General features: G+C 43.9%; 2 protein-coding genes and 1 pseudogene across 2 annotated transcripts in view; 2 read left to right on the top strand and 1 right to left on the bottom strand.

Moving 5' to 3' along the window:
• Positions 1–258: 258 nt before the first annotated feature.
• On the top strand, positions 259–19,431 carry LOC140470740 (histone H2B type 2-E-like; annotated as a pseudogene).
• The window catches only part of LOC140470706 (histone H3), a 375,678-nt gene continuing 353,551 nt past the window's right edge, over positions 5,196–27,322 (bottom strand). Inside the window, exon 5 of the mRNA XM_072566741.1 lies at positions 5,196–5,216. The gene's annotated coding sequence lies outside the window, so the exon portion shown is untranslated. The remainder of the gene's footprint in view (positions 5,217–27,322) is intronic.
• LOC140470608 (histone H2A-like) lies at positions 18,603–19,894 on the top strand. The gene is made up of 2 exons (XM_072566657.1): positions 18,603–18,717; positions 19,515–19,894. Exons 1-2 carry the CDS (start codon positions 18,603–18,605, stop codon positions 19,892–19,894), a joined length of 495 nt encoding a protein of 164 aa, XP_072422758.1.

Below are 27,322 nucleotides of genomic sequence, written 5' to 3'. Positions count from 1 at the left end.
TGTGCCACCACCTCAGTCATCTCTGCTCCAGAAAAAAAAACAATCCAAGATCATTTAGTCTCTCCTTTTTTTGGAAGTAATATTTGTGCTTTGACCCTGATCCCTGATACTGTGTCTGGGGTTAGCACTGCTGCTGTCATTGTCGATTTATTGTGAATGATTTATTCTGGCAACCTGAAGTAGCGCATGCGCGACGCTGCCCCTTCCCCCAAAACTGACTGTTCCTGATGAGGCGAACGCATGCGTGAGGCCCTTCCGCAGCGCTGCCATTGAGGAGCATTTACTCAGTGAGTGCAAAGAGTTTGTTTGAAACAGACCGCAATGGAGAGATCAGCGCCCAGGGAAGCAAGGGAACAACAGGCTCCTTCCAGCAGCACATCGGGATGGGAGCCTGGGACACAGAGGGGGCGGGATTGATTCGGGGTGAGTTCAGGGAGAACCGGGGGCTGTTTGTAACAGGCCGAGCGGAGCAGGAACTGGTCCCGGAACTTGGAGTGAGCGGGCTGGGGTGGAGAGAGAGGCCTTTCTCGGGCTGTTTGCGGGCCTGCTGAGGGAGGTCGAGAGAGAGGAAGCTGCTGTGGGACATTCTGGTGGTTTTTAACCCCCTAAACACTGATGGGAATTCTGTTTGGCTTCTGTTTCATGCTGTTTGTTGATATTGGGCGGTGAATAATGGAATCCCAGACCACAATTTTGTGACAATCCTATAAAGGACACGTATTAGAGTGAACAGATTTGAAGTTTCGAGTAAAGTATTAGACATTGAGTCCCTTGTTCTTTCCTTCAACATTTCATGTATTGGCAGCTTGCTATTAATGCATGGCAGCTGCTTCAGGAATTCCCGTTCATGGAGGTGAACAGATATTAGTTCTGGATCTCACCCAATTGTCACAAAGTTGCAAATAAAAGAAACGGAGACCAGGAGCACCTCACGGAAAGAGTGTAATCGAAACTTGGTTCTGTTTGAATTGCTAGGTTTGAAAATACCCTTTGATTATTAACTGACTGCCACACTGATCAGTTTAATCTTGCCTAACTTGGCTTATGTTGATTTACAGCTGAAAAATCTTCTGTCTTCTGCCAAGCAAATATTTGAATGACGAAGACAATGTCATATTTCATCAGTGCAAAGTCAAGTGTAACCAGCTGCTTCTAACAAACAGGTATGTCAAAGCAGAGAACATCCTTTCCACAGGCACAGAGCAGATTGGATCAGACTTAGTTTGAGCTCAATTTCCAGACATATATCCAAACAAGCAAACAGTCAGACTCAACTACGGAAAGACCAGTTTCTTTTTTTCTCTGCATTCTTCATCGACATCTTCCCGGTTTCAATTAATATGACACAGGCCATGAATATCCACAGCATGTTTGTAGCTGACTGATCGTTTAAATGGCAAATGGTGTACTAAATCAAGTTTACATTTTAAAAGGGCATTTTAAATGTCACAAACCGGATAAACAATGACATCATGTGACAAGTAGTGAATCATTACTGAGAACACTCACACATATACAAAGGTACAAATTCACATTGAACCACCATATCAACACACAAGATACAGAGACTAACAGCGATGTACACACATTTACACTGTAGGAAACAGAAACGAATATATACAAAATGTTTACACAAAAACAAGCAACTAAATCCCATTCAGGCAGCATTCCATTTCAATAAGGGTGTCATGGCAGCAGAGGAGCTGCCAACCCCACCTTGATCTCAACATCATTCTCAACATATTCACCTTGCAGGGATAGAAATTAAATTTTCACTCTGCCCAGTATTAATTTATTTCCAAATTCCAAATTCACTTGAATCTTCTACAAAGTATCCCAAATATCCCACCCTATGAAATATTACAAAAAAGCAAGAAAATAGTGTCATATTGTCAATTTAACAATATAATCAAACAATTACCCTTTAATTCAACAGAGGAATTTAGCCAAATTTTGTAATTTGAAAATTCTCATTCTTTTTGCAGCAAGAGTTCAACCATGTTCAATACATTTGCCTGAATGGTTGAAATCTTTTCCACTGTATGACAAAAATACAAGTCTTTCACTTTCCTCATCGCCACCATAGAACATCAGGAGAGTACTGATAATGGCTTGCACCGTCACACCACAGAGCAGGATTATGTAATATTCACAATAGAATAATGAAGTGAACTAACCAATTCTCTTTCCTGTAGCAGGGACATTGTGGTCAGTCGGCTACAATACAATTTATTTGTTCATTTCCCTTTCCTTGAGACACTTCCAAAGGAATGTAACACCTATCTATTTCTCAGCATTATTCACAAAAGTATGTAGCTATGCTGATGAAAAACTGATGACATCCTGAAGAACAGCTCATGGTATCATTCCTCCCAGTTCGACTCTGCACTATAGGAGTTAGAAAATCCTCTAATTTTCTATTACACAATCCATGACACAAAACAAATGCACTGAGCAGAATTTGACAAGTACAGATTGATAAGTGCACTCACACATTCACATAGCTGAAATTGACAGGCATAGATTAATATCTGAATTCAGAGTCACAAAGAAGCTGGTCTGTATAATTTGGTGACTACCTTTTTATTCACAGAGCAGTCAGATTGGTAACTGAAAATTGCAGAAAAGTGCATGTATAGATTGCTAACTGCATGCTGTAACACATATAGCAGAAATCGACAAGGAGAAATTGAGAATGATATTTACATATCAGAACTGGCAGGTACAAATTAGTAAGTACTTTCACATATTCACAACACAGAAGCTGATAGGGTAACATTGATAAATGCACTCACACATTCACATGGTAGACACTGACAGTTACAGCTTAATAACTGCACACGCAAATACACAGAGCTGAAACTGACAGGAACAAATTAGTAAATACACCCTGACATTCACATTGTAGTGACTGACAGAGATAGTTACTGACAGAGAAAGCTTGATAACAAATGTATCATATCCACAAAGCAGAAACTGACAGGAACAGATTAACAATAACACTCACTTTCATATTGCATAAACTGACAAGTAATTTTTGATAACAAATCTCCCAGTTTCACACAGGTAACTGACAAGTATAGATCAAGAACAGTACTCATTTGACAAACAAAAACTGACAACTACACTCTCACATTCAACTCATATTCACATGGCAGAAACAGTTACAGCTTGATATATACTCTCACCCATTCACATTGCAGTAACTGACTGGGACAGATTGATGATGACACTCACACATTCATATGACATAAACTAGCAGAGGTTCAGCTCCAAACTAAAATAACATATAGATGTAGGAGACGCTGACAGGTGGAGACTGATAATTATACTTTCATTCACATTGCAGAAACTGAGATAGATAACTGCACCCATATATTCACACAGAAACTGACAGATTTGATAACCACAGTCACACATTCAGATTGCAATAACTGACAGGAACCTTCCCTATGAGATATTCCCCAAAAAGAAATAAAATAATGCCATTTATTCAAATTATCAATACAGCTCCCTCCAACGTCATGGAATATAATTGATTAGGTCCCAGAATTTGAGACACATTTACTTTTTTTTAACATCTCTTGCACCTCCTCTTTTGGCATGTGGACTGTTTTCAAGATAGCAATATTTATTTCCCAACGTTTCCTAGCCTCCACTTCTATGTCTCCAGGCATAGAACAATAACTCTTCTCACACATTCATATTACAAAGAATGGCAGATTCAGATTGATAAATGCATTCATCTGAATTTGCCATTCTTTGTAAATTGATAAGTGCGTTGTCAGCTCAGAAACTGATGGGGAGAGTTTCATCTAGCAGAGACTTTCAGGTATAATCTTTTCGTTAGAATTAGAAGTCATACAGTTTTGAAACAGGACCTTCAGCCTGTCAAATCCACACCAACCTTCTGAAGATTATCTCAACCAGAACCACTCCCTTATCACTCTACATTTACCCCTGACTAATGCACATAATCCACACATCCCTGAACACTATGGGCAATTTAGCATGGCCAATTCATCTAACCTCTTCTTTGGACTGTGGGAGGAAACCGGGGCACCCAGAGGAAACCCACACAGACACTGGGAGAATGTGCATACTCCATGCAGACAGTCGCCCAAGGCTGGAATCGAATCCAGATCCCTAGCGCTGTGAGGCAACAGAGCCAACCATTAAGCCACTGTGCCGTATAATGTGCCGCGTTATATAAGAATATTCACACCACAGAAACTGATTGGTACAGATTGATTACAACACATGTATGTTCACAGAACAAAAACTGACAGTTACAGATTGATAACTACATTTTCATATTCACATTGGAGAAAAGGACAGGTATGATTTAATGAATACATTTGCATTTTTACAAGCAGAAACATTCAGGGATATATTAATGACAGCATTCATACACTCACATATCTGAAACTGACAGGTACAGATCAAAAAGAAAACTTGCTTATTGTTGTAGCAGAAACTGAGACCCACAGATTGATACTTACATTCATACATTCAGATAGCAGAAACTGACAGGCACAGATGGATAACTACACTCACAGCAGAAACTGACAAGAACTTTCCCATTGCATACCCAAACAGGTAAAGATTTATTACTACACTTTCAAGTTGACAGAGGGAAAATCACACTGTCATGTACAGTTTGATAATGATACTCAAAAATAACCGATCAGAATCTCACAGGTACATATTGGTAACTACACTCTCTCATTGACCCAGCAGAAATTGACAGATGCAGACTGATAATTACACTGACACATTCACAGAACAAACTGACAAGAACAGGTTGATAACTACCCTCATTCATTCATGTAGCAGAAACTAATAGCTAGTGCAGGAGTCTTCTGTGGCTATTTTCATTGCAAACAAGTATGCTGTTTTGGAAAATGTAGGGAGTGATTGATTCACAGGAGAACGTAGCACAAACAGCCAAGTTTCTGGTATTGAGACTGGCTCTAATGCAATGCGGGGTATGTCAGGTTCCAAGAGATCAATTGTGTTAGGGCACTCTCTGGTCTGAGGTACAGACAGATTTTTGTGTGGCCAGCAGTGAAAAATCAGAATGGTGTGTTGCTTCCCTGGTGCCAGGACCAAGGATGTCTCAGAGGATGCAGAATGTTTTCAAGAGAGTGAGAGGCCAGCAGTAGTTCATTGTCCACATTGGAACCAATGACACAGGAAGGGAAAAGGTTGAGATTCTGAAGGGACATTACAGAGAGTTAGGCAGGAATTTAAAAAGGAGGTACTTGAGAGTAGTAATATCTGGATTACTCCCAAAGCTACGAGATGGTAAAGACAGTAGTAGGAGGATAGAGCAGATGAATGCATAGCTGAGGAGCTGGTGTATAGGCAAAGGATCATTTTTGGATCATTGGAATCTCTTTTGAGGTAGAAGTGACCTGTACAAGAAGGACGGATTGCACCTAAATTGGAAGGGGACTAAATATACTGGCAGGGAATTTTGCAAGAGCTACTCAGGAGAGTTTAAACTAGTAATGTGGTTGGGGGGGGTGGAGGAGAGTGGGTGGGACCCAGGGAAATAGTGAGGAAAGAGATCAATCTGACACTGGCACAGTTGAGAACAGAAGCAAGTCAAACAGTCAGGGCAGGCAGGGACAAGATAGGACTAATGAATTAAACTGCATTTGTTTCAATGCAAGGGGCCTAACAGGGAAGGCAGATGAACTTAGGGTATGGTTAGGAAGATGGGAGTGGGATATGATAGCAATTGCAGAAACATGGCTAAGGGATGGGCAGGACTGACAGCTTAATGTTCCAGGATAGAAATGCCACAGGAAGGATAGAAAGGGAGGCGAGAGAGGAGGGGGAGCAGCGTTTTTGAGAAGGGATAGCATTACAGCTGTACTGAGGGAAGATACATCCAGGGAAGTTATTTGGGTGGTACTGAGAAATAAAAAAGGAATAATCACCTTATTGGGATTGTATTATATGGCCCCTAATAGTCAGAGGGAAATTGAGAAACAAACTTGTCAGCACATCTCAGCTATCTGTAAGAATATTAGGGCGGTTATGGTAGGGGAGTTTAACTTTCCATATTTGTTAAGTATACAAGAAAATTTTCTGATTCAGTATGTGGATGTAGCTACTAGAGAAGGTGCAAAACTTGACCTACTCTTAGAAATAAGGCAGGGCAGGTGACTGAGGTGTCAGTGGGGGAGCACTTTGGGGCCAGCAACCATAATTCTATTAGATTCTGGATTAGTGGTGCTGGAAGAGAACAGCAGTTCAGGCAGCATCCAAAGTGCAGCGAAATCGACGTTTCGGGCAAAAGCCCTTCATCAGGAATAAAGGCAGTGAGCCTGAAGCGTGGAGAGAGAAGCTAGAGGAGGATGGGGGTGGGGAGAAAGTAGCATAGAGTACAATGGGTGAGTGGGGGAGGGGATGAAGGTGATAGGTCAGGGTGGAGTGGATAGGTGGAAAAGGAGACAGGCAGGTAGGACAAGTCTGGACAAGTCATGGGGGCAGTGCTGAGCTGGAAGTTTGGAACTAGGGTGAGGTGGGGGAAGGGGAAATGAGGAAACTGTTGAAGTCCACATTGATGCCCTGGGGTTGAAGTGTTCCGAGGCGGAAGATGAGGCGTTCTTCCTCCAGGCGTCTGGTGGTGAGGGAGCGGCGGTGAAGGAGGCCCAGGACCTCCATGTCCTCGGCAGAGTGGGAGGGGGAGTTGAAATGTTGGACCACGGGACGGTGTGGTTGATTGGTGTGGGTGTCCCGGAGATGTTCCCTAAAGCGCTCTGCAAGGAGGCGCCCAGTCTCCCCAATGTCGAGGAGACCACATCGGGAGCAGTGGATACAATAAATGATATTAGTGGATGCGCAGCTAAAACGTTGATGGATGTGGAAGGCTCCTTTAGGGCCTTGGATAGATGTGAGGGAGGTGGTGTGGGCACAGGTTTTACAGTTCCTGAGGTGGCAGGGGATGGTGCCAGGATGGGAGGGTGGGTTGTAGGGGGGCGTGGACCTGACCAGGTAGTCATGGAGGGAACAGTCTTTGCAGAAGGCCGAAAGGGGTGGGGAGGGAAATCTATCCCTGGTGGTGGGGTCTTTTTGGAGATGGCAGAAATGTCGATGGATGATTTGGTTTATGCAAAGGTTTGTAGGGTGGAAGGTGAGCACCAGGGGCATTCTGTCCTTGTCACGGTTGGAGGGGTGGGGTCTGAGGGCTGAGGTGCGGGATGTGGATGAGATGCGTTGCAGGGCATCTTTAACCATGTGGGAATGAAAATTGCGGTCTCTAAAGAAGGAGGCGTTCTGGTGTGTTCTATAGTGGAACTGGTCCTCCTGGGAGCAGATACGGTGGAGGCGGAGGAATTGGGAATATGGAATGGCATTTTTGCAAGAGGTAGGGTGGGAAGAACTGTAATCTAGGTAGCTGTGGGAGTCGGTGGGTTTGTAAAAAATGTCAGTGTCAAGTCGGTCGTCATTAATGGAGATGGAGAGGTCCAGGAAGGGGAGGGAGGTATCAGAGATCGTCCAGGTAAATTTAAGGTCAGGGTGGAATGTATTGGTGAAGTTGATGAATTGCTCAACCTCCTCGCGGGAGCACGAGGTGGTGCCAATGGAGTCATCAATGTAGCGGAGGAAGAGGTGGGTAGTGGTGCCGGTGTAATTACAGAAGATCAACTGTTCTACGTAGCCAAAGAGACAGGCATAGCTGGGGCCCATACGTGTGCCCATGGCTACCCCTTTGGTCTGGAAGAAGTGGGAGGATTCAAAGGAGAAATTGTTAAGGGTGAGGACCAGTTCGACCAAATGAATGAGAGTGTCGGTGGAAGGGTACTGTTGGGGACGTCTGGAGAGGAAAAAAGCAGAGAGCTTGGAGGTCCTGGTCATGGCAGATCGAGGCGTAGAGGGATTGGATATCCATGGTGAAGATGAGGCGTTGGGGGCTGGGGAAACGGAAGTCTTGGAGTTGGTGGAGGATGTGGGTGGTGTTTTGAACGTATGTGGGGAGTTCCTGGACTAGGGGGGATAGGACAGTGTCGAGGTAGGTAGAGATGAGTTCAGTGGGGCAGGAGCATGCTGAGACAATGGGTCGGCCAGGGTGGTCAGGCTTGTGGATCTTAGGAAGGAGGTAGAACTAGGCAATGCGGGGTTCCCGGACTATGAGGTTGGAAGCTGTGGGGGGGGGGGGGGGGGGTGGGTGGGGGGGAGAGAGGAGGAGATCTCCTGAGGTGATGAGGTTCTGTGTGGTCTGGGAGATGATAGTTTGGTGATGGGGTGTGAGGTCATGGTCGAGGGGGCAGTAGGAAGAGGTGTCCTCGAGTTGGCGTTTGGCTTCAGCGGTGTAGAGATCAGTGTGCCAGACTACCACTGCGCCCCCTTTATCCGCTGGCTTGATGGTGAGGTTGGGATTGGAGCAGAGGGATTGGAGGGCTGCACGTTGAGGGTGAAAGGTTGGAGTGGGGGAGGGGGTTAGACAGGTTGAGGCGGTTAATGTCCCGGCGGCAGTTGGAAATGAAGAGGTCGAGGGCAGGTAATAGGCCAGCGCGGGGTGTCCAGGTGGATGCAGTGTATTGGAGGTGGGTGAAGGGGTCCTTAGAAGGTGGGTGGGAATCCTGATTGTGAAAGTAAGCTCGGAAGCGGAGGCGATGGAAGAATTGTTCGACGTCACGGCGTATATTAAATTCATTGATGCGTGGACGGCGGGGGGTGAAGGTGAGTCCTTTGCTGAGGACTGATCATTCGTCCTCAGTGAGGGGGAGGTCTGGAGGGATGGTGAAAACTCAGCAGGGTTGGGAGCTGGGATCTGGTGTGGGTGTGGAGCTGGGAGTGGGGGCAGAACCTGTAACTGGAGTGGGTGTGATGGTGGGGGAAATGGGGGTGGAATCATGAGCAGGGGTAGTGTTCCACTCGGGGTTCTGGGGGGTGGGGATAGTGACAGTGGGGTCTGTGGGGGGGCGTGTCAGCAGAATGCAGGTGAGTGGCGCTGGTGGGGGCAGAAGTGGTGGTGACCACAGGAGTTGGGGTGGCGGAAGTCACTGAGTGTGTGGCATCAGCGATGATGTGAGGGGCGGAAGTGATGTCACGTGTAATGCATGAGGAATTGTGAGGGGCGGAAGTGGTTGTGGGAGTGGTCATGATGAAGGTGGAAGGTGGAAGGAGGAAGGTGTTGGTGGTAGCTGCATCAGCCGCATGACTAATTGCGTCTGAGTCGTTTCCGAGGCAAGGGGAATCTTCGAAGAGTGCTGGTTATGGAGGTGGGTAGATAAAAGTTTGTTGTACTTACAGTTTTTGATGTTTGAGATGGAATTGAAATACTGTTTGTTGAGAGTATGAATTCTCTTGAGGATGTAGTACAGAGTGGGTCCTTTCCAATTCTGAGTGAGTGTGGCCCTCAGCTGAGGCAGGGCTGATCGTAGAGAGGTTAGGTGCCGGCGCATTTCTACGAGCGTGGAGCGGAGGATCTTGAAGGAGAACTGTTGCTGGTGTTTTTGAATCTGTAGTCTGTACTGATTGTCCTGTTCGGGTCCGAACTCTGCTGGTTTAAAGGTGGTCTGGAGTCCGTGTGGGATGAGTTGGTTCCGGAGGCAGGCACTGAGGAAGCAAATGTGGCTGTGGTACCGAGTTTGTTTCACGACATGGTTGAAGAGCTTCAGGGCAGAGGAAATTACCTGGGAGTTGCAGTGGGAGAGGGACTCTCCCCACCCCTTTCCACCTTCCGCAAAGACCATTTCCTCCATGATTACCTGGTCAGGCCCCCCTACAACCCACCCTCCCATCCTGGCACCTTCCCCTGCCACCGCAGGAACTGTAAAACCTGTGCCCACATCTCCTCCCTCACCTCTATCCAAGGCCCTAAAGGAGCCTTCCACATCCATCAACGTTTTACCTGCACATCCACTAATATCATTTATTGTATCCGTTGCTCCCGATGCGGTCTCCTCTACATTGGGGAGACTGGGCGCCTCCTTGCAGAGCGCTTTAGGGAACATCTCCGGGACACCTCCACCAATCAACCACACCATCCCGTGGCCCAACATTTCAGCTCCCCCTCCCACTCTGCAGAGGACATGGAGGTCCTGACCCTCCTTCACCGCCGCTCCCTCACCACCAGACGCCTGGAGGAAGAACGCCTCATCTTCCGCCTCGGAACACTTCAACTCCAGGGCATCAATGTGGACTTCAACAGTTTCCTCATTTCCCCTTCCCCACCTCACCCTAGTTCCAAACTTCCAGCTCAGCACTGTCCCCATGACTTGTCCAGATTTGTCCTACCTGCCTGTCTCCTTTTCCACCTATCCACTCCACCCTCTCCTCCCTGACCTATCACCTTCATCCCCTCCCCCACTCACCCATTGTACTCTATGCTACTTTCTCCCCACCCCCACCCTCCTCTAGCTTCTCTCTCCACGCTTCAGGCTCACTGCCTTTATTCCTGATGTAGGGCTTTTGCCCAAAACGTCGATTTTGCTGCACTTTGGATGCTGCCTGAACTGCTGTGCTTTTCCAGCACCACTAATCCAGAATCTGGTTTCCAGCATCTGCAGTCATTGTTTTAACCCCATAATTCTATTGGATTTAAAATAGTGATGGAAAAGGATAGACCACATCTGAAAGTTCAAGTTCCAAATTGGGAAAAAAAGCCAATTTTGACGGTATTAGACAAGAACTTTCAAAAGCTGATTGGGGGCAGATGTTCGCAAGTAAAGGGAAGCCTTCAGAAATGATATAATGAGAATCCAGAGAAAGTATATTCCTGTTAAGGTGAAAGAAAAGGCTGGTAGGTGTAGGGAATGCTGGATGACTAAAGAAATTGAGGGTTTGGTTAATAAAAAGAAGGAAGCATATGTCAGATATAGCCAGAATAGATCGATTGAATTCTTAGAAGAGTATAAAGGCAGCAGGAGTATACTTGAGAGAAATCAGGAGGGCAAAAAGGGGACATGAGATGGCTTTGGCAAAAAGAATTAAGGAGAATCCAATGGGTTTTTTACAAATACATTAAGGACAAAAGCGTAACTAGGGAGAGAATAAGGCCCCCCAAAGATCAGCTAGGCACCCTTGTGTGGAGCCGCAGAAAATGGGGGATACACTAAATGAGTATTTTGCACCAGTATTTACTGTGGAAAAGGATATGGAAGGTATAGACTGTAGGGAAATAGATGGTGACACCTTGAAAAATGTCCATATTACAGAGGAGGAAGTGCTGGATGCCTTGAAACGGGTAAAAGTGGATACATCCCAAGGACGTGATCAGGTGTACCCTAGAACTCTGTGGGAAACTAGGGAAGTAATAGCTGGGCCTCTTGCTGAGATAGTTGTGTCATCAGTAGTTACAGGCTGGAAGACTGGAGTTTGGCTAGCATGGTGCCACTGTTTAAGAAGGGTGGTAAGGACAAGCCAGGGAACTATAGACCAGTGAGCCTGACGTCGGTGGTGGGCAAGTTGTTGGAAGGAATCCTACGAGACAGGATGTACATGTATTTGGAAAGCAAGGATTGATTAGGGATAGTCAACATTTTTTGTGCGTGGCAAATCATGTCTGACAAACCTGACTGAGTTTTTTGAAGAAATACCAAAGAGGATTGATGAGGGCAGAGTGGTAGATGTGATCGATATGGATTTCAGTCAGGCATTTGTCAAGGTTCCCCATGGGGGACTGGTTAGCAAGATTAGATTTCATGGAATACAGGGAGAACTAGCCACTTGGATACAGAACTGGCTCAAAGGTAAAAGACAGAGGGTGGTGGCGGAGGGTTGTTTTTCAGAATGGAGGTCTGTGACCAGTGGAGTACCACAAGGATCAGTGCTGGGTCCTCTACATTTGATCATTTATATGAATGATTTGGATGCAAGCATAAGAGGTACTGTTGGTAAGTTTGCAGATGACAACAAAGTTGAAGGTGTAGTGGACAGCAAAGAGGGTTACCTCAGATTCCAACAGGATCTTGATCAGATCAGCCAATGGGCTGAGAAATAGCAGATGGAGTTTAATCAGATAAATGTGATCTGTTGCATTTTGGGTAAGCAAATCTTCGCAGGACATGTACACTTAATGGTAAGGTCCTAGGGAGTGTTGCAGAACAGAGAGGCCTTCGAGTGCAGGTTCATAGCTCCTTGAAAGTAGAGTCAAAGGTAGATAGGATAGTGAAGAATACATTTGGTATGCTTTCCTTTATCGGTCACTGTATTGAGTACAGGAGTTGGGAGGTCACTTTGCGGCTGTATACGACATTGGTTAGGCTACTGTTGGAATATTGCGTATAATTCTGGTCTCCTTCGTATCGGAAAGATGTTGTGAAACTTGAAAGGGTTCAGAAAAGATTTACAAGGATGTTGCCAGGGTGAGAGGATTTAAGCTATTGGGAGAGGCTTATCAGGGCTGTTTTCCCTGGAGTGTCGGAAGCTGAGGGGTGACCTTATAGAGGTATCCAAAATTTTGAGGGGCATGGATAGGATAAATAGACAAAGTCCTTTTCCTGGGGTGGGGAGTTCAAAACTAGAGGGCATAGGTTTAGGATGAGAGAGGAAAGATATAAAAGAGACTTAAGGGGCAACTTTTTCACACAGAGGGTGATACATATATGGAATGAGCTGCCAGAGGAAGTGGTGGAGACGGGTATGATTGCAACATTTAAGAGGTATTTGGATGGGTATATGAATGGGAAGAGTTTGGAGGGATATGGGCCAGGTGCTGGCAGGTGGGCCTAGATTGGGTTGGGATATCTGGTCAGCATGGACGGGTTGGACCAAAGGGTCTGTTTCCATGCAGTAAATCTCTGATTCTGTGACTGTATGAGGTACAGATGATAACCACAAATTATATATTCACAGAGCTGCATGCTCCAATAATGGGCTCACACATTCACATTACAGAAATTGATGTACATTTTGATAAAGGCATTCGGACATTTCCAAACCAGAAACTTACAGCTACATGTTCATATCAACATTCTCTCTCACAGACAACAGAAACACACAGGGATAGGTTGGGAAATACACATACACGTTCGCATAGTGGAAACTGACATGTCCATATTGATGACTATATTTGGGTGTTCACAAAGCAAAGACAGATTGATAACAGCACCATATTCACAGAACATAATCTGACAGGTAGAGATTAATAACTATATTTCTATAAGCAGATAGTTGAAACTGACAGGTTTTTAAATTGATAACCTCATTCACATATTCATAACACAGATACGCCAAGGAATGATTGATATACACACTCCAAGCAGAAACTGACTGGTACAGATTGATAACTAAACTCACATGTTGAAATAACATGAGCTGAATGGTGCAGACCTATAGCAACACTCTTGTTCTCATAGCTCATACTGCCAGACATTGGTTGAGATGTACACTCTCATTCACATATCAAAAACTGGCAGGTATAATTTGATTACTTCCTCAGATATATGGAGGAAACACTGACAGCGACAGATTACACTCTTCTCATCAAATAACAGAAAACCACATGTACAAACTGATAACAACACTTCCACATAACATAAACTCGCAGTTTCAGTTTGATAAGTACACTCCATTTTACATGGAATCTAACAGGTAGAGATTAAAAATTGTATTTCTATATGACTCACATATTGACTTGGCAGAAACAGATAGGCATAGATTCAAACCTGTGGTCTCATACTCCGAATGACAAAACTGACTGGTATACTTCAGTATAGGCAGAGAAAATTTTCTGACAAGTATAATTTGATAAAGACATACATACGGCAGAATGTATTGATCACAACACTGTCTCACCGAGCAGAAACTGATGGGAAAATATTGATAAATACACACACATATTCACATTGCAGAGACTGACAGGAAGAGTTGCTTCTGAATTTCTCATTCACACAGCGGAATTAGGTATAGATAGATTGACAATTTCACACACACATTCAGCCAGAAAAACTGACAGGTGTGGTTTGGTAACTACATTTCCAGATGCACATACATTCTGACAAACTAAACTCTCAGAAAAACTCAAAGCAGAATGTGACAGATACAAAATGATAAATGCATTTCCACATTCATGAAACCAAAAACTGACAGTTACTGATTGATAATTAAACACTCATTCAGAGAACAGAAACTATTGAGGAAAGATTGATCAATTCACTTTCACATTGTAAAAACTGACAGCAATAGATTGATAAGTACACCCACAGACACAGAGCAGAAACTGATAGGTACAAGTTGATAACTACAAGCATGTATGCACGTAGCAGAAAGTGACATAGACAGATTGGTAACTACAGTCACACATTCTCATTGCAACAACTGACAGCGACAACATTGATTAACAACCACTTGTTCACATGACAAAATTGACAGGTAGGGACTGAAAATGACAGCCACATTCACACAGCAGAATCTGACAGGCACATATTGATAACTGTATTCTCACATTCACATTGACTGAAACTGAGAGGTATATGTTGATAAATGCATTCACCTATTAACAAACCAGAAACTGACTGGTGCAGGTTATTCCTGACACTCTCACAAAGAGTAGAAACTGACAAGGATGGGCTGGTCAATGAACTCACACATTGACATTGTAGAGACTGACAAATACATATTTAGAACTGTATTTTGACGTTTACAAGTAGAGGTGGATAACTCAATGCAAATATTCATACAGAAGAAACTGACAGGTACAAATGGATAGCTACATTTCCATATCCACGAAACAGAGACTGACTGAAACAAATTGAGAAATACATTCTCATTGTAGAAATGGACAGTGCTCTCAGCTACAGGGTTATGGGGTGGGTGCAGGAAGATGGGATTACCATGGCCATCTAGTGTCTTTGTGTTGGAATGGACAAGATAGGCCAAATGACACCTTTATGTACAATTTCAGTGCAATGGATCGATAGTTCTATATCAATCTGTCCCTGTGAATCACTGCTATGTGAAGACCTAAGTAATTTCAGAAAGGCTTAGAGGGACAAAATGTGAGAGTGTGTTTGTCATTCACAAAGTAGGAATTGACCTGCATAGTTCAATAATGAATCTGATATTCACAGCCCCACTTGCACTGGATAGCCCCATTCATGGAGCTGCACAGTTATTGGGGAGCTTCTGGACCTCACTCAATTGGTATTGAATTAACAAAAAGAAAAATCACCAGACCTGGAGCAAGAGTAGAATCAGACATGTCTGTCTGTTTGGATTCCTGTCTTTAAATACAACATCCTAATGATGATTAACAGAATGTTCCGTTGATCAGTTAAAGATGGTCAAACTTGGTTGAAGGTGACTTACAGGAGATTTTCCTTCTGTTTTCCTCCAGGGAAATACTTGAAGGACCAAGACAATGTAATTTTCCCTCGGTACAGAGCCAAGGGTGACCAGTTCCTTCTAACAAACAGCAGGTATGTTACTACTGTCAGAGTGAAGAATATAATTTCCACAGTCAGAGCGGATTGGGTCAGCTACATGTTAAGCTCAGTTTGAGAGAGAGAGAAACAACAGAGAAAATGTAAGTTTGTTTTTTCTCACAATTCACAATGCACATGTGTCCAGTTTGAACAAATATCACTGTTCACAGCTCATTGACATTTGCACAATATTTAAACTGCAAAGTCTGAACTCTTGTCCAAAATATACTCTCGCGCTCTCTCTCTCTCTGTACAAATGTACTCACTGTGGAAGAGCTGACAGGTACAGATGACGACTACACTCAAACATTCAGATGGCAGAAACTGGCAGGGACAGATTGTGAGAGAGTAATAATCATTCACCTCGCAAAAGCTTACAGGGACAGATCGATAATCGCACTCCCGTTTTACACAGCCGATAACAAAAAATAAACTAACCCTTAACCAACCTGAAATTCTGAACAACACTATCATTCACAGTGTAATCAGGGAATCGCAGTGATAAAACAAATAACAGAAGAGATTGTCACAATTAATATTCACACAAGTACCATGTTCAAAATATCCTTAAATAACAGTAACCAGTTCAAAGTGAGTACAAATGACTTGTCACCGAATAATTTTCAGAGAAAATCCACATAGCAAAGTTTATAATAAAAAAAACCTGCTGGAAACTGAAATGCATGGAATAATATCTATTGTAATGTAGTGCAAAGTAAGATATCAGGAACTTAAGTATTGGCAGGAGGCTGCTTACACCAATTGAGGGGCCGAACAGATAGAGTAAAATTATTGTAGTCAGCAGGGAGCAAAAGGCGTGGATCACAGTACATCAGTTCTCTTTGGTCATTGGGGTAATCAGAGTAAAAGTGACAATGACACACACACTGGCAGCTCTTCTGAGGAATGCATGAATAGTTTAAGATTAGACTACTGGAGATTTGAAGCAGAATTGTGGAAAAGATAATTGAAGGGTGTTGACAGAGTAGATGCTGGTAGAATGTCCTTCATAGAGTCATAGAGATGTACAGCATGGGAAAAGATCCTTCACTCCAACGCATCCATGCCAACCAGTCATTCCAACCCAATCTTCTCCCATCTGCCACACCAGGTCGATATCCCTCCAAACCCTTCCTGTTCATCTACCCATCCAAATGCCTTTTAAATGTTGCAATTCTACTTGCCTCCACACTTCATCTGGCATCTCATTCCATACATGTACCACCCACTGTGTGAAAAAGTTGCCCCTTAGGTCTCTTTTATATCTTTTCCCTCTCACCCTAAACCTATGCCCTCTAGTTCTGGACTCCCCCACCCCAGGGAAAAAAATTTGTCTATTCATCATATTCATGCCCCTCATAATTTTGTAAACCTCTATAAGATCACCCCTCCACTCCTCTCCAGAGAAAACAGCCTGTTCAGCCTCTCCCCATAGCTCAAATCCTCCAACCCTGGCAACAACCTTGTAAATCTTTTCTGAACCCTTTCAAGTTTCACAATATCCTTCTGATAGGAAGGAGACCAAAATTATATGCAGTAGTGAAACAGTGGCCTAACCAATGCCCTGTCCAGCTGCAAAGTGACCTCCCAACTCCTGTACTCAATACAGTGACCGATAAAGGAAAGCATACCAAATGCCTTCTTCACTATCCTATCTATCTGCAACTCCACTTTCAAGGAGCTATGAACCTGCACCCCAAGGCCTCCTTGTTCAGCAACACTCCCTAGGACCTTGCCATTAAGTGTATAAGTCCTGCTAAGATTTGCTTTCCCAAAATAGCAGCATCTTGCACTTCTGAATTAAACTCCATCTGCCACTTCTCTGCCCATTGACCCATCTGATCAAGATCCTGTTGCAATCTGAAGTAACCTTATTTGCTGTCCACCACACCTCCAATTTTGGTGTCATCTGCAAACTTACGAACTATACCTGTCATGCTCACATCCAAATCTTTTATATAAATAACGATAAGTAGTGGACCTAGCACCGATCCTTGTGGCACTGCACTGGTCACAGGCCTCCAGTCTGATCTTCAGAGAGTGCAGAGCGAGAAACACAAGCAGAAGAGAATTTTCCTTAACTCCCATTTTCCTCCAACACAATGCAATTGTCGAGTAGTTCCATTATTTCCAGGAGTAAAACACACTGCCTGTTAGATTGTAGTTCATTTTCTCACTTGGCAACAAATGTGATGCCATTTTGAAATGGAAGAGAAAAGAACACCATATCTCAAGATGCAGAATACATTACAATTACACGTTTTAGAGTGAGCTCGGAATTTGATCCCTTCACAAAATTTCGGTTTGTGTTTCCCATGATATTGCAGATCCTAACCAATCAGAGAGAGGCTACCGTGCCTACAAAGTAGCCAATCAGGAGCCATGCTTCCACCACCGTAAGTTTATAAAGAGCGAGCTCCGAGCCCGCTTTCCCTTATTCTGTGTCTGTCAGTGAGTGTCGCTATGATTGAGGAAAAGAAAAGTCAAGTTGCCAAGAAGGGCGCGAAGAAAGCGGTGAAGAGGGCGGCAAGAGGAGGAGACGGTCCAGGAAAGAAAGTTACTCCATCTACAAAGTGATGGAGCAGGTTCACCCTGACCCCGGCATCTCCTCCAAGGCCATGAGCATCATGAACTCGTTCGTCAGCGATATTTTCGAGCGTATCGCGGGGGAGGCTTCCCGCCTGGCCCATTACAACAAGCGCAGCACCATCAGCTCCCGGGAGATCCAGACCGCCGTGCGGCTGCTGCTGCCGCCCGGGGAGCTGGCCAAGCACGCCGTGTCGGAGGGCACAAAGGCGGTGACCAAGTATACCTGCTCCAAGTGAAAGGACCGCGTTGCACGGAAACACACACATTCACAACCCAAAGTCTCTTTTCAGAGCCATCTACAACTTCCCTGAAACAGCTGGACCATTATGTTTCTGGGTATGTGCCATTAATGTCTGCGGGATTTATATGTTGTAAATGTTATGTAAAGTAATGAGTGACAGCTGACCCGGTGCGCGCCTTATTCTTGGATGCGATCAGGTAGTCCCTTCCTGGGGAGAGATCATGTTAAACGCCACTGAGTCATTCTTCAGCTGCTTATGTGTCCGTGTTACTCGATCAGTTCAGGAGTTCCAAGCCCAGATGGGGCATGAACCCCGAGTTTCACCCCTCAAATACAAAGTACCCCAAGTACTAGCCGGCTAGTAAAAATAATCAGTTTCCCTCGGAATGCGATTTTACTTTGTTTACTTTTCATTTCCAAATCTCCGCACGGGTATTGTCCGGATGCAGAGCCAGGCAAAATACACCGAAATAAAACTAGAACAGCTGCAGAAGTGGCAGAGTAAATGTGGAGTTTTTATCGATCTATGATCGTGTGCAATGGGGAGGGCAATTTAAAAATATTCTCTAACGATCGTGTACACTTCATGCAGTTGGGAGAACGTAATAATGTTTTATCAGTATATCGGGGTGCTGTTGAAATGTGAAATAAATGATTAGTTGCAGAGTTTGGCGCCTTTTGTTTCCGTTTGTGTTTAGTGTTCAGAAGATTCCATTCTGGATCAGAATTTTAGGAGGCGAAGGAAAGGGAGATAATGTAAAGGTTACACTTTTAATGTAGAAGTAAATGAAATCGAGTATTCGTGCATTCTTCTGTGTTTAAACTCTCTATTTTTCGGTACATATTGGCGGGCTTTTCAAATTGTAAAAAGGCGATGGATGATTTGGCGCCGGTACTTTCCTCCCTCCACCCCGTGCCCTCTCCGGATTGGGGAATGAAGCAGTGACCTGTTGGGAATTGAAACAACATTAGGAGGGGCTGAACAATGGGACCAATCAGAAATCCCGAAGGTAGAAGAGACCGCGATATAGGCGGATTATTGCATTCCTTGTGAAAATATGTGTGAGATTGTGAACATGTTGAAAACAGGGGGCCCATACAGACGTTTTTTTGGGCTCTGCTGATGCCTCAGCCAAATATATGTATATATACAAGATTGGAAAAATGCACAGGATTGTAAAGGACAAGAATAAAGTCGAATCTGTGTTTGTAAATATGGACATATGTATGGCATGATCCAATGTACAGACCATCAAATCATTTATGAATAAAGTATATTTTTGAAATAATAAAAAAAGTTGGGAAGGGCAGAGGGAAAGCTCGCGCCAAGGCGAACTCTCGGTCGTCCCGTGCTGGCCTGCAGTTCCCGGTGGGCCATGTTCACAGGCTCCTGAGAAAGGGCAACTATGCTGAGCGTGTGGGTGCCGGAGCGCCGGTCTATCTGGCTGCGGTGCCGGAGTATCTGACGGCTGAAATCCTGGAGCTGGCCGGCAACGCGGCCAGGGACAACAAGAAGACCCGCATCATCCCCAGGCACCTCCAGCTGGCCGTGCGCAACGACGAGGAGCTCAACAAGCTGCTGGGAGGGGTGACCATCGCTCAGGGCGGGGTGCTGCCTAATATCCAGGCCGTGCTGCTGCCCAAGAAAACCACCGCTGGGGGCGCCGCTAAAAAGTGAAGAAACCGTTCTTGAATCTGACAACTCAAAGGCTCTTTTAAGAGCCACTCACAGCATCTGTGAAAGGAGCTGAACACTTCCGTCTGTCTGATTGAATTACCTTCCTTTAACTGATATCGGTGTCAGTCCCTGCCTTGTTCGATACTGTACTGTTACTGTGTGTGATCTAATATAAAACCTTTCCTCATGGCCGTCAACCGTTTGAGCCGTAGCACAAAGAGCGTGAAAAGTGTATCATGGAATAGTGATACAACGCTCGTAACAGTGCTCGGAGTACATTATTTTTATTGCGTGTAGATGTCTGTGGTCTCGTGTCTTTATTTATCGTTTTATAAATGAATCACTCAGTCCCTGTACTTCCCATCCACAGGCAGTTTCACGTTATCTTGAATTGCATTTAGGAAGAGCTGAATTGCCCCCAGTGCCGCGTGTGTCGCTGACCCTTTGATTTATTCTCGGATGAGTTCCTGTGTAGGGTCCTTTCCCTGGCTGTAGACAGGGAACATAATAGAGGCAATAGTCAAATTGCTGTTTAATACTGGACCAGTTCGGGAGCTACCCGCCCCTGTGAGGTATGAACCTGATTTTGATCTCTAGCAAACAGAAGAAGTGAGTCAACATTCCCTTAATCAGGAACGGCTTTTGCCCGAAACAACCATTTTCTTGCTTCTCGGATGCTGCCTGAACTGCAGTAGTTTTCACGCACCACTCTAATCTTCAGCATCTGCAATACCCACCTCTGCCAAAACGAAGTGCCCTATCTTTGAATTCCACGGATAGATTCATTTTACAGTTAATTTCCCATACACCGAGGGTGTTGTTTGATTGCACAGTGCTCTAAATGACTTTCTGCTGTCGTTTAGAAGCTTTCAAAATGAACAGATCAAACCAGAACGGTTGCCTCATGGTAAGAGTCAGTCAAATAGCACAGAAACAGATCCTTCTCTCCAACCCAATATAATCTCAAACTAGACAAGTCTCACGTGCCTGTTCATGGTCCATAACCATCCAAAATCTAAAACAATGATATACTTATCTAAATGTCTTTTCAACACAGTGTCCATATACATCACCCCCTTTCGAAGTTAATTCCTCACGATCTATACTTTTTTTATATTAAAAAAAAACTTACTTTTAAAATCTTTTTCCTTTTACCTTGGACTAGATTGGGTTGGGATATCTGTCGGCATGGACGGGTTGGACCAAAGAGTCTGTTTCCATGCTGTACATCTCTATGACTCCATGTGTCTCAGTCTTGCAGTCTCTTACCATAGAAAAAGACACATACTATTCTCCTTACCTTTAGCCCTCATGATTATCAAAACTCTATCACCCATCAAGATCTTAGGCTCCAGAGAACAGAAGTCCTAGCCTATTCTTGTAACAGAATCCCTCCATTCCCATCAATATCCGAGTAAAGCTTTCCTGAACCCTTTCCAGCTCAATAGTATACTTTTGATAACAGGGTGACCAGAACTTGATACGGTAATACAGAAGAGAACTCATCAACATCCTACACGACTTCAATACGACCTTCCAACTCCTGTACTCCAAGGTCTGAGCAATGAAGGCAAGCATGCTAGATGTTTTCTTCACCACATTGTCGACATGTGAAGCAAACTTCAAAAATATGCAGCTGGCCAACTAGGTCTCTCTGTTCAACTGCACTAACCAAGGCCCTGCTTGTAATTGTATAAGGTCTACTCTTGTTTGTTTTGTAAATATGCAATGCCTTAATAACTCCATCTGCCATTCCTCACACCATTGACTGATTTAATCAAGATTTGTTTCTAATCTGAGATAGCTTTCATAGTCCACTATACCACCAATTTTGATGACATCTGCAAAATTACTAAACATGTCTTCTGTATTTTCATCTAAATGATTTACATATTAAACAAACAAAAAGTGGACCCAGCACCGATTGCGGTGGAACATCATTGATAACTTGCATCCAGTCTAATAAGCAACTGTCCACCTCCTCTCCATCTCCTGCTGTTATGCCAATTTTATATTCAATTGGCACCGTCAATCTGAATTTCATTTAATCTAACCTCGCTATTTAGTCTACCATGCAGAAACTTGTAAAAGGCTTACCAAACTTCAAGACAAGAATGTTGACCAACGTGCCCTCAATCTTCATGGATACTCCTTCAACAATCTCAAATCGATTTTGGGCAATGGCCCATGTCCTTCGACAAAACAATCCTGACAGTTCCTAATTATTCCTTGCCCTCTCCTCCCCAAAACCGTACATTTGAATCCTATCTTTCAGAATCACCTCCAACAATGGACCCATCGCACAAGTCAGACTCACAGGTCTATACTTCCCAGGCTTCTCCTTACATCCCATCTTAAAATAATGGCAAAATATTACTCAATATCCGATCATCCAGCACCTCACCATAGTTACATATGATACAAATATTTCTGCAAGGGGCACTACAATATCCTCCTTAACTTCCCACAATGTCCTGGGATACACGAGATCAGGTCTCTGAGATTATCCAAAGACCTCCAGCATTTCCTCTTCTGTAATGTGAACTCTATTCAAAACATCAATATTCATTTTACTGCATTTGCCTGCTTTCCAGTAAAAACTGACGTGAAATTTCATTTTCTGCTTCTCGGCATCTTCTGAAATTCAAACAGAACTGCAGAGGTGAACTGGATCTGCTGGTAACAAAATGGCCCATATCTGCTCCCACAAAATGGCTGACAAATGTCTACCCTTGGTACATTGTCATTAATGGCTGTGAGTAATCTATTTTGTCCAGGACAAATGAGGGTACGTCTGAAAACTTACTAATTTTCACACAAAGGCATAAATGTTTTGGTTCCATGTATCTATGCTGCAAGTCTTTTAAAACAGACATAAACCTAACTAACCAGAACAGAAAGCATTCTTACAAATCTTATAGCAACTAGTGAAAATTAAATATCTTTGGTATTTTTAACACACATAATTAGGACAATGGGAAATAAACGAGGAAAAACAGAATTTAATAATGAAAGCACATGAGATACAATGAATAACAGAATTCAAACTGACTCACAGATAAAGCCATTCCGAGAGGCCTGAAGGAGTTGAGAGTTTTAACTTTGGAATGTGAATGAAGAGGATGCATAAAAAGATTGCACAGATGAGTGATTATAGTGTCTGTTCAATGCCATGAGGTAATGGGAAGCTGAGGCCTATGAAAGGAATGTCAGTCAATGAATCGGTGTCTTATAGGATTGGGTTTACGAAGTATGAGGGAGGATCAAAATGATCAAGTTGTATGCGATTGTTATCAGCATTTATTCCCTCTCCATGTTTTCTTTCAGCCAACCAGTTTTTTTTAATCCATCTCAGCACCATGTTCTTTATTTTGTTTTATGTGAGATTTTGTCAAAAGAAACATCTGAATGATGCCATCTGCTTATCACTTCTACTCCAGCAGATTTGCCAAGCTGAGAACATTGGACATTATGACACAGGAACAGGCATTTCAAATCCATGCTGACTTTGTTTGGTCCCAATCTTTTTTTTTCCCCCACAGTTTTTTTTTCCCCGCAGGCTGAGTGGCCTATAATTACCAGATTATCTCTAACTTGCTTTTCAAATAGATTGGTCACATTAGCTAACTCATAATCTGTGGAACATATTACAAATGTTCCAAGATTCCATTGACATGACCATTCACTATTTCTGGGACCACTATGTTAAGTACTCTGGGATGTGGATGACCAGGCCCTGCTGTTTCCCAGTTTCAATCTTATCCATTGTCCCAGCACAATTTTCCAAACAATACTGATTTGTTTCAGTTTTTCCCTCTCACTGAACTCTGTGTTCCCCAACATTCCTGGTGTATCATTTGTGTCGTTCTTTGTGATCAGAGAACAACAGTTACATATTTGGATGGATAGCCATTTTTGCTCCCTAATATGGACTGCCTTTTTTTGATCGTAAGAGACCTATCTTTGTGTTCACCAACCCATGTTTTCTTCCATTTCCCCTTTACATATTTATCAGTACTTTAACAGTTAGTTTCATTTTCAAAACATCTGCAAGCTTACTCGAGTCCTCATTTTCTCTTTCTTAATCAATGCCCTTTATCTCATTGTTTGCTGAATTCGAAATTGTGGCGAAACTGAGGACTGCAGATGGTGGAGATCAGAGTCAAGATTAGAGTGGTGCTGGCAAAGCACAGCAGGTCAGGCAGCATCAGAGGAGCAGGAAAAAAAAAAAAAATCGACGTTTCGGGCAAAAGCCTTTCATCAGGAATGAGGCTGGGACCCTCCAGGGTGGAGAGATAAATGGGAGTGGGATGGGGCTGGGGAGAAGGTAGCTAAGGATGTAATAGGTGGATGGAGGTGGGGATGAAGGTGATAAGTCAGAGAGGAGGGTGGAGCGGAGAGATGTGATGGAAGATTGGCAGGGAGGACAGGTCATGAGGATGCTGTTGACCTCGCAGGTTGGAACTGGTGTAAGGTGGGGGAGGGGAAAGGTGGAAACTGGTGACGTCCACGAAGTTGATTCTAAGCTTACTGGGAATCCTCTTGTAAGGATTCTACCTTGAAGTTCTCCACCTCTCTCCACAAAGAACTCAGTGAGTTTCTCTCTCACTGCAACCCCCAAGTCATCTCCTTTGCCCTGAATTCTAAATTGTTCACAGGCTTTATGTTTGTCTGTTTATTTTCTTCCCAATTTGTATGCCTATTCTTGGGATCAAATATTATCTCTCACAGCCCTAAAGTTTTGTTAAGTTTACAAAAGTAATACTAAAGCTCTGTAAATTGTAAAAAAAAACTTTCCAAACTCAGGGCAACCTCCATCAGAAAAGTTAAATGCAGTTGATGGAGGGAGACATCAGCTTGATAGAGGGCAAGTTTCTTTCTAAGCCACACACCATAATCACTTGGAAATATATCCCCTTTCCTTCACTGTCACTTGATCAAGAACCTGGAATGAGCTGAAAATGTGTTGCTGGAAAAGCAGAGCAGCTCAGGCAGCATCCAAGGAGCAGGAGAATCGACGTTTCGGGCATGATCCCCTCTTCAGGAATGCCTGATCTGCTGCGCTTTTCCAGCAACCCATTTTCAGCTCTGATCTCCAGCATCTGCAGTCCTCACTTGCTCCTACAAGACCCTGGAATTCCCTGTTCATGGCATTGTGGGCAGCACATGGACAACAACTGTTCCAGAAGGTGGCTCAAAAGGGGAATAAAAACGAAGTGCAGCCAGCGACGTCCACGTCCAGAGAGTGAATAAACAAAAACACCTGGGAGGTCTCGTTGTGGCATACAATACATCACAAGATTTCTGTCTGTATCATGCATGACACTAACATCTGTTGTCCACTATAAAATAAATCGAGGCCCAAAGACATTATTGCACACCCCTGCTCCAGGTCTGATTTTTGCACATGCCTCCTGAACCAGAAGCAGTGACTAACACTGTGAGGCAAGACTCTCTCCAACAGTCACATTCTGCCTTAGTAACAGTGTTCCACTTATTTCATTTGTGCTACTATTTTCCACTTATCTCCTTTCTTATCTCCTTACATTTGTAGATGAGGGTCAGCAGGATTACATACCACAGTTAACATAAGATCAGACGTGATGTTATTGAATGGTGGGCACAGGAGATGGGCCGAGTGGCTGCCAGCTTCTCCACTCCCTGATCAGATTGAGAGAGCACCGGAGGGAAGAGTTATTAACATGACCCGGGAATGAGCTGCATTGGAGCTTCATAAAGGGACAATGACCCACCTTGAAACCTTCTCTGTCCTTTCCCCTACAGTCCCAGTTACTTTGGTCAAACTGGCAGAAAAAGAAATTGGGGAAATGACCAACTGATGTTCGTTTCTGGGAAGCATTGGGAAAAGCAGCGCGTTCGCGATGCAGTCCCTCCCCAAAGCTGACTGTTCCTGACGAGAGGAGCGCAACACTGCTGTTGAGGAGCATTTACTCAGTGACTGCAAGAGGTTTGTTTGAAACAGACCGCAATGGAGAGATCAGTTTCCAGGGAAGCGAGGGAACAGCAGGCTCCATCTCGCAGCACATTAGGAGGGGGAGGGGGAGAGGGGTGGGGTTAAGACTAAAATTGGGCCCTTGAAGACAGAAACAGGGGAATATATCACAGGGGACTAAGAAATGGCAGAAGAAGTGAATTGGTACTTCAGATCTGTGTTCACTGGGGAAGACACAAGCAATCTCCCTGAGGTAACAGTGGCTGAAGGACCTGAACTGAAGGGAATTTATATTTGCCAGGAATTGGTGTTGGAGAGACTGTAAGGTCTGAAGGTTGATAAGTCCCCGGGTACTGAAGGAGGTGGCTCGAGAAATCGTGGATGCGTTGGTGATTATTTTCTAGAGTTCGATAGATTCGGGATCAGTTCCTGCGGATTGGAGGGTGGCTAATGTTGTACCACTTTTTAAGAAAAGGTGGGAGAGAGAAAGCAGGAAATTATAGGCCAGTTAGTCTGACTTCAGTGGGGGAAAGATGCTGGAGTCTATTATAAAGGATGAAATTACGACACATCTGGATAGAGGTAACAGGATAGATCAGAGTCAGCATGGACTTATGAAGGGGAAATCATGCTTAACTTGAATTTTTTGAGGATGTAACTCTGAAGGTGGACGAGGGAGATCCAGTAGATGTAGTATACCTGGACTTTCAGAAAGCTTTTGATAAAGTCCCACATAGGAGGTTAGTGAGCAAAATTAGGGTGCATGGTATTGGGGGCAAAGTACTAACTTGGATTGAAAGTTGGTTGGCTGACAGGAAACAAAGTAGTGATAAACAGCTCCATTTCGGAATGGCAGGCAGTGACCAGTGGGGTACCGTCGGGATCAGTGCTGGGACTGCAGCTTTTTACAATATATATTAATGATATATAAGATGGTATTAGTAATAAAATTAGCAAATTTGCTCGTGATACTAAGCTGGGTGGCAGGGTGAAATGTGAGGAGGATGTTAGGAGATTACAGGATGACCTGGACAGGTTAGGTGAGTGGTCAGATGCAGTTTAATGTGGATAAATGTATGGTTATCCACTTTGGTGGCAAGAACAGGAAGGCAGATTACTACCTAATTTAGGTAAAGGGGCAGTACAAAGAGATCTGGGTGTTCTTGTACACTAGTCAATGAAGATAAGCATGCAGGTACAGCAGGCAGTGAAGAAGGCTAATAGTATGCTGGCCTTCATAACAAGAGGGATTGAGTATAGAAGCAAAGAGGTTCTTCTGCAGCTGTACAGGGCCCTGCTGAGACCTCACCTGGACTATGGTGTCCAGTTCTGGTCTCCAAATTTGAGGAAAGACATTCTTGCTATTGAGGGAGTGCAACGTAGGTTCGCGAGGTCAATTCTTGGAATGGCGGGACTACCTTATGCTGAAAGACAGGAGCGACTGGGCTTGTATACCCTTGAGTTTAGAAGACTGA

The sequence above is a fragment of the Chiloscyllium punctatum genome, chromosome 52 (genome assembly GCF_047496795.1).
Source record: "Chiloscyllium punctatum isolate Juve2018m chromosome 52, sChiPun1.3, whole genome shotgun sequence".
In the NCBI taxonomy this organism is placed as follows: Eukaryota; Metazoa; Chordata; class Chondrichthyes; order Orectolobiformes; family Hemiscylliidae; genus Chiloscyllium; species Chiloscyllium punctatum.
This window is presented reverse-complemented; position numbering and strand designations above follow the sequence as displayed.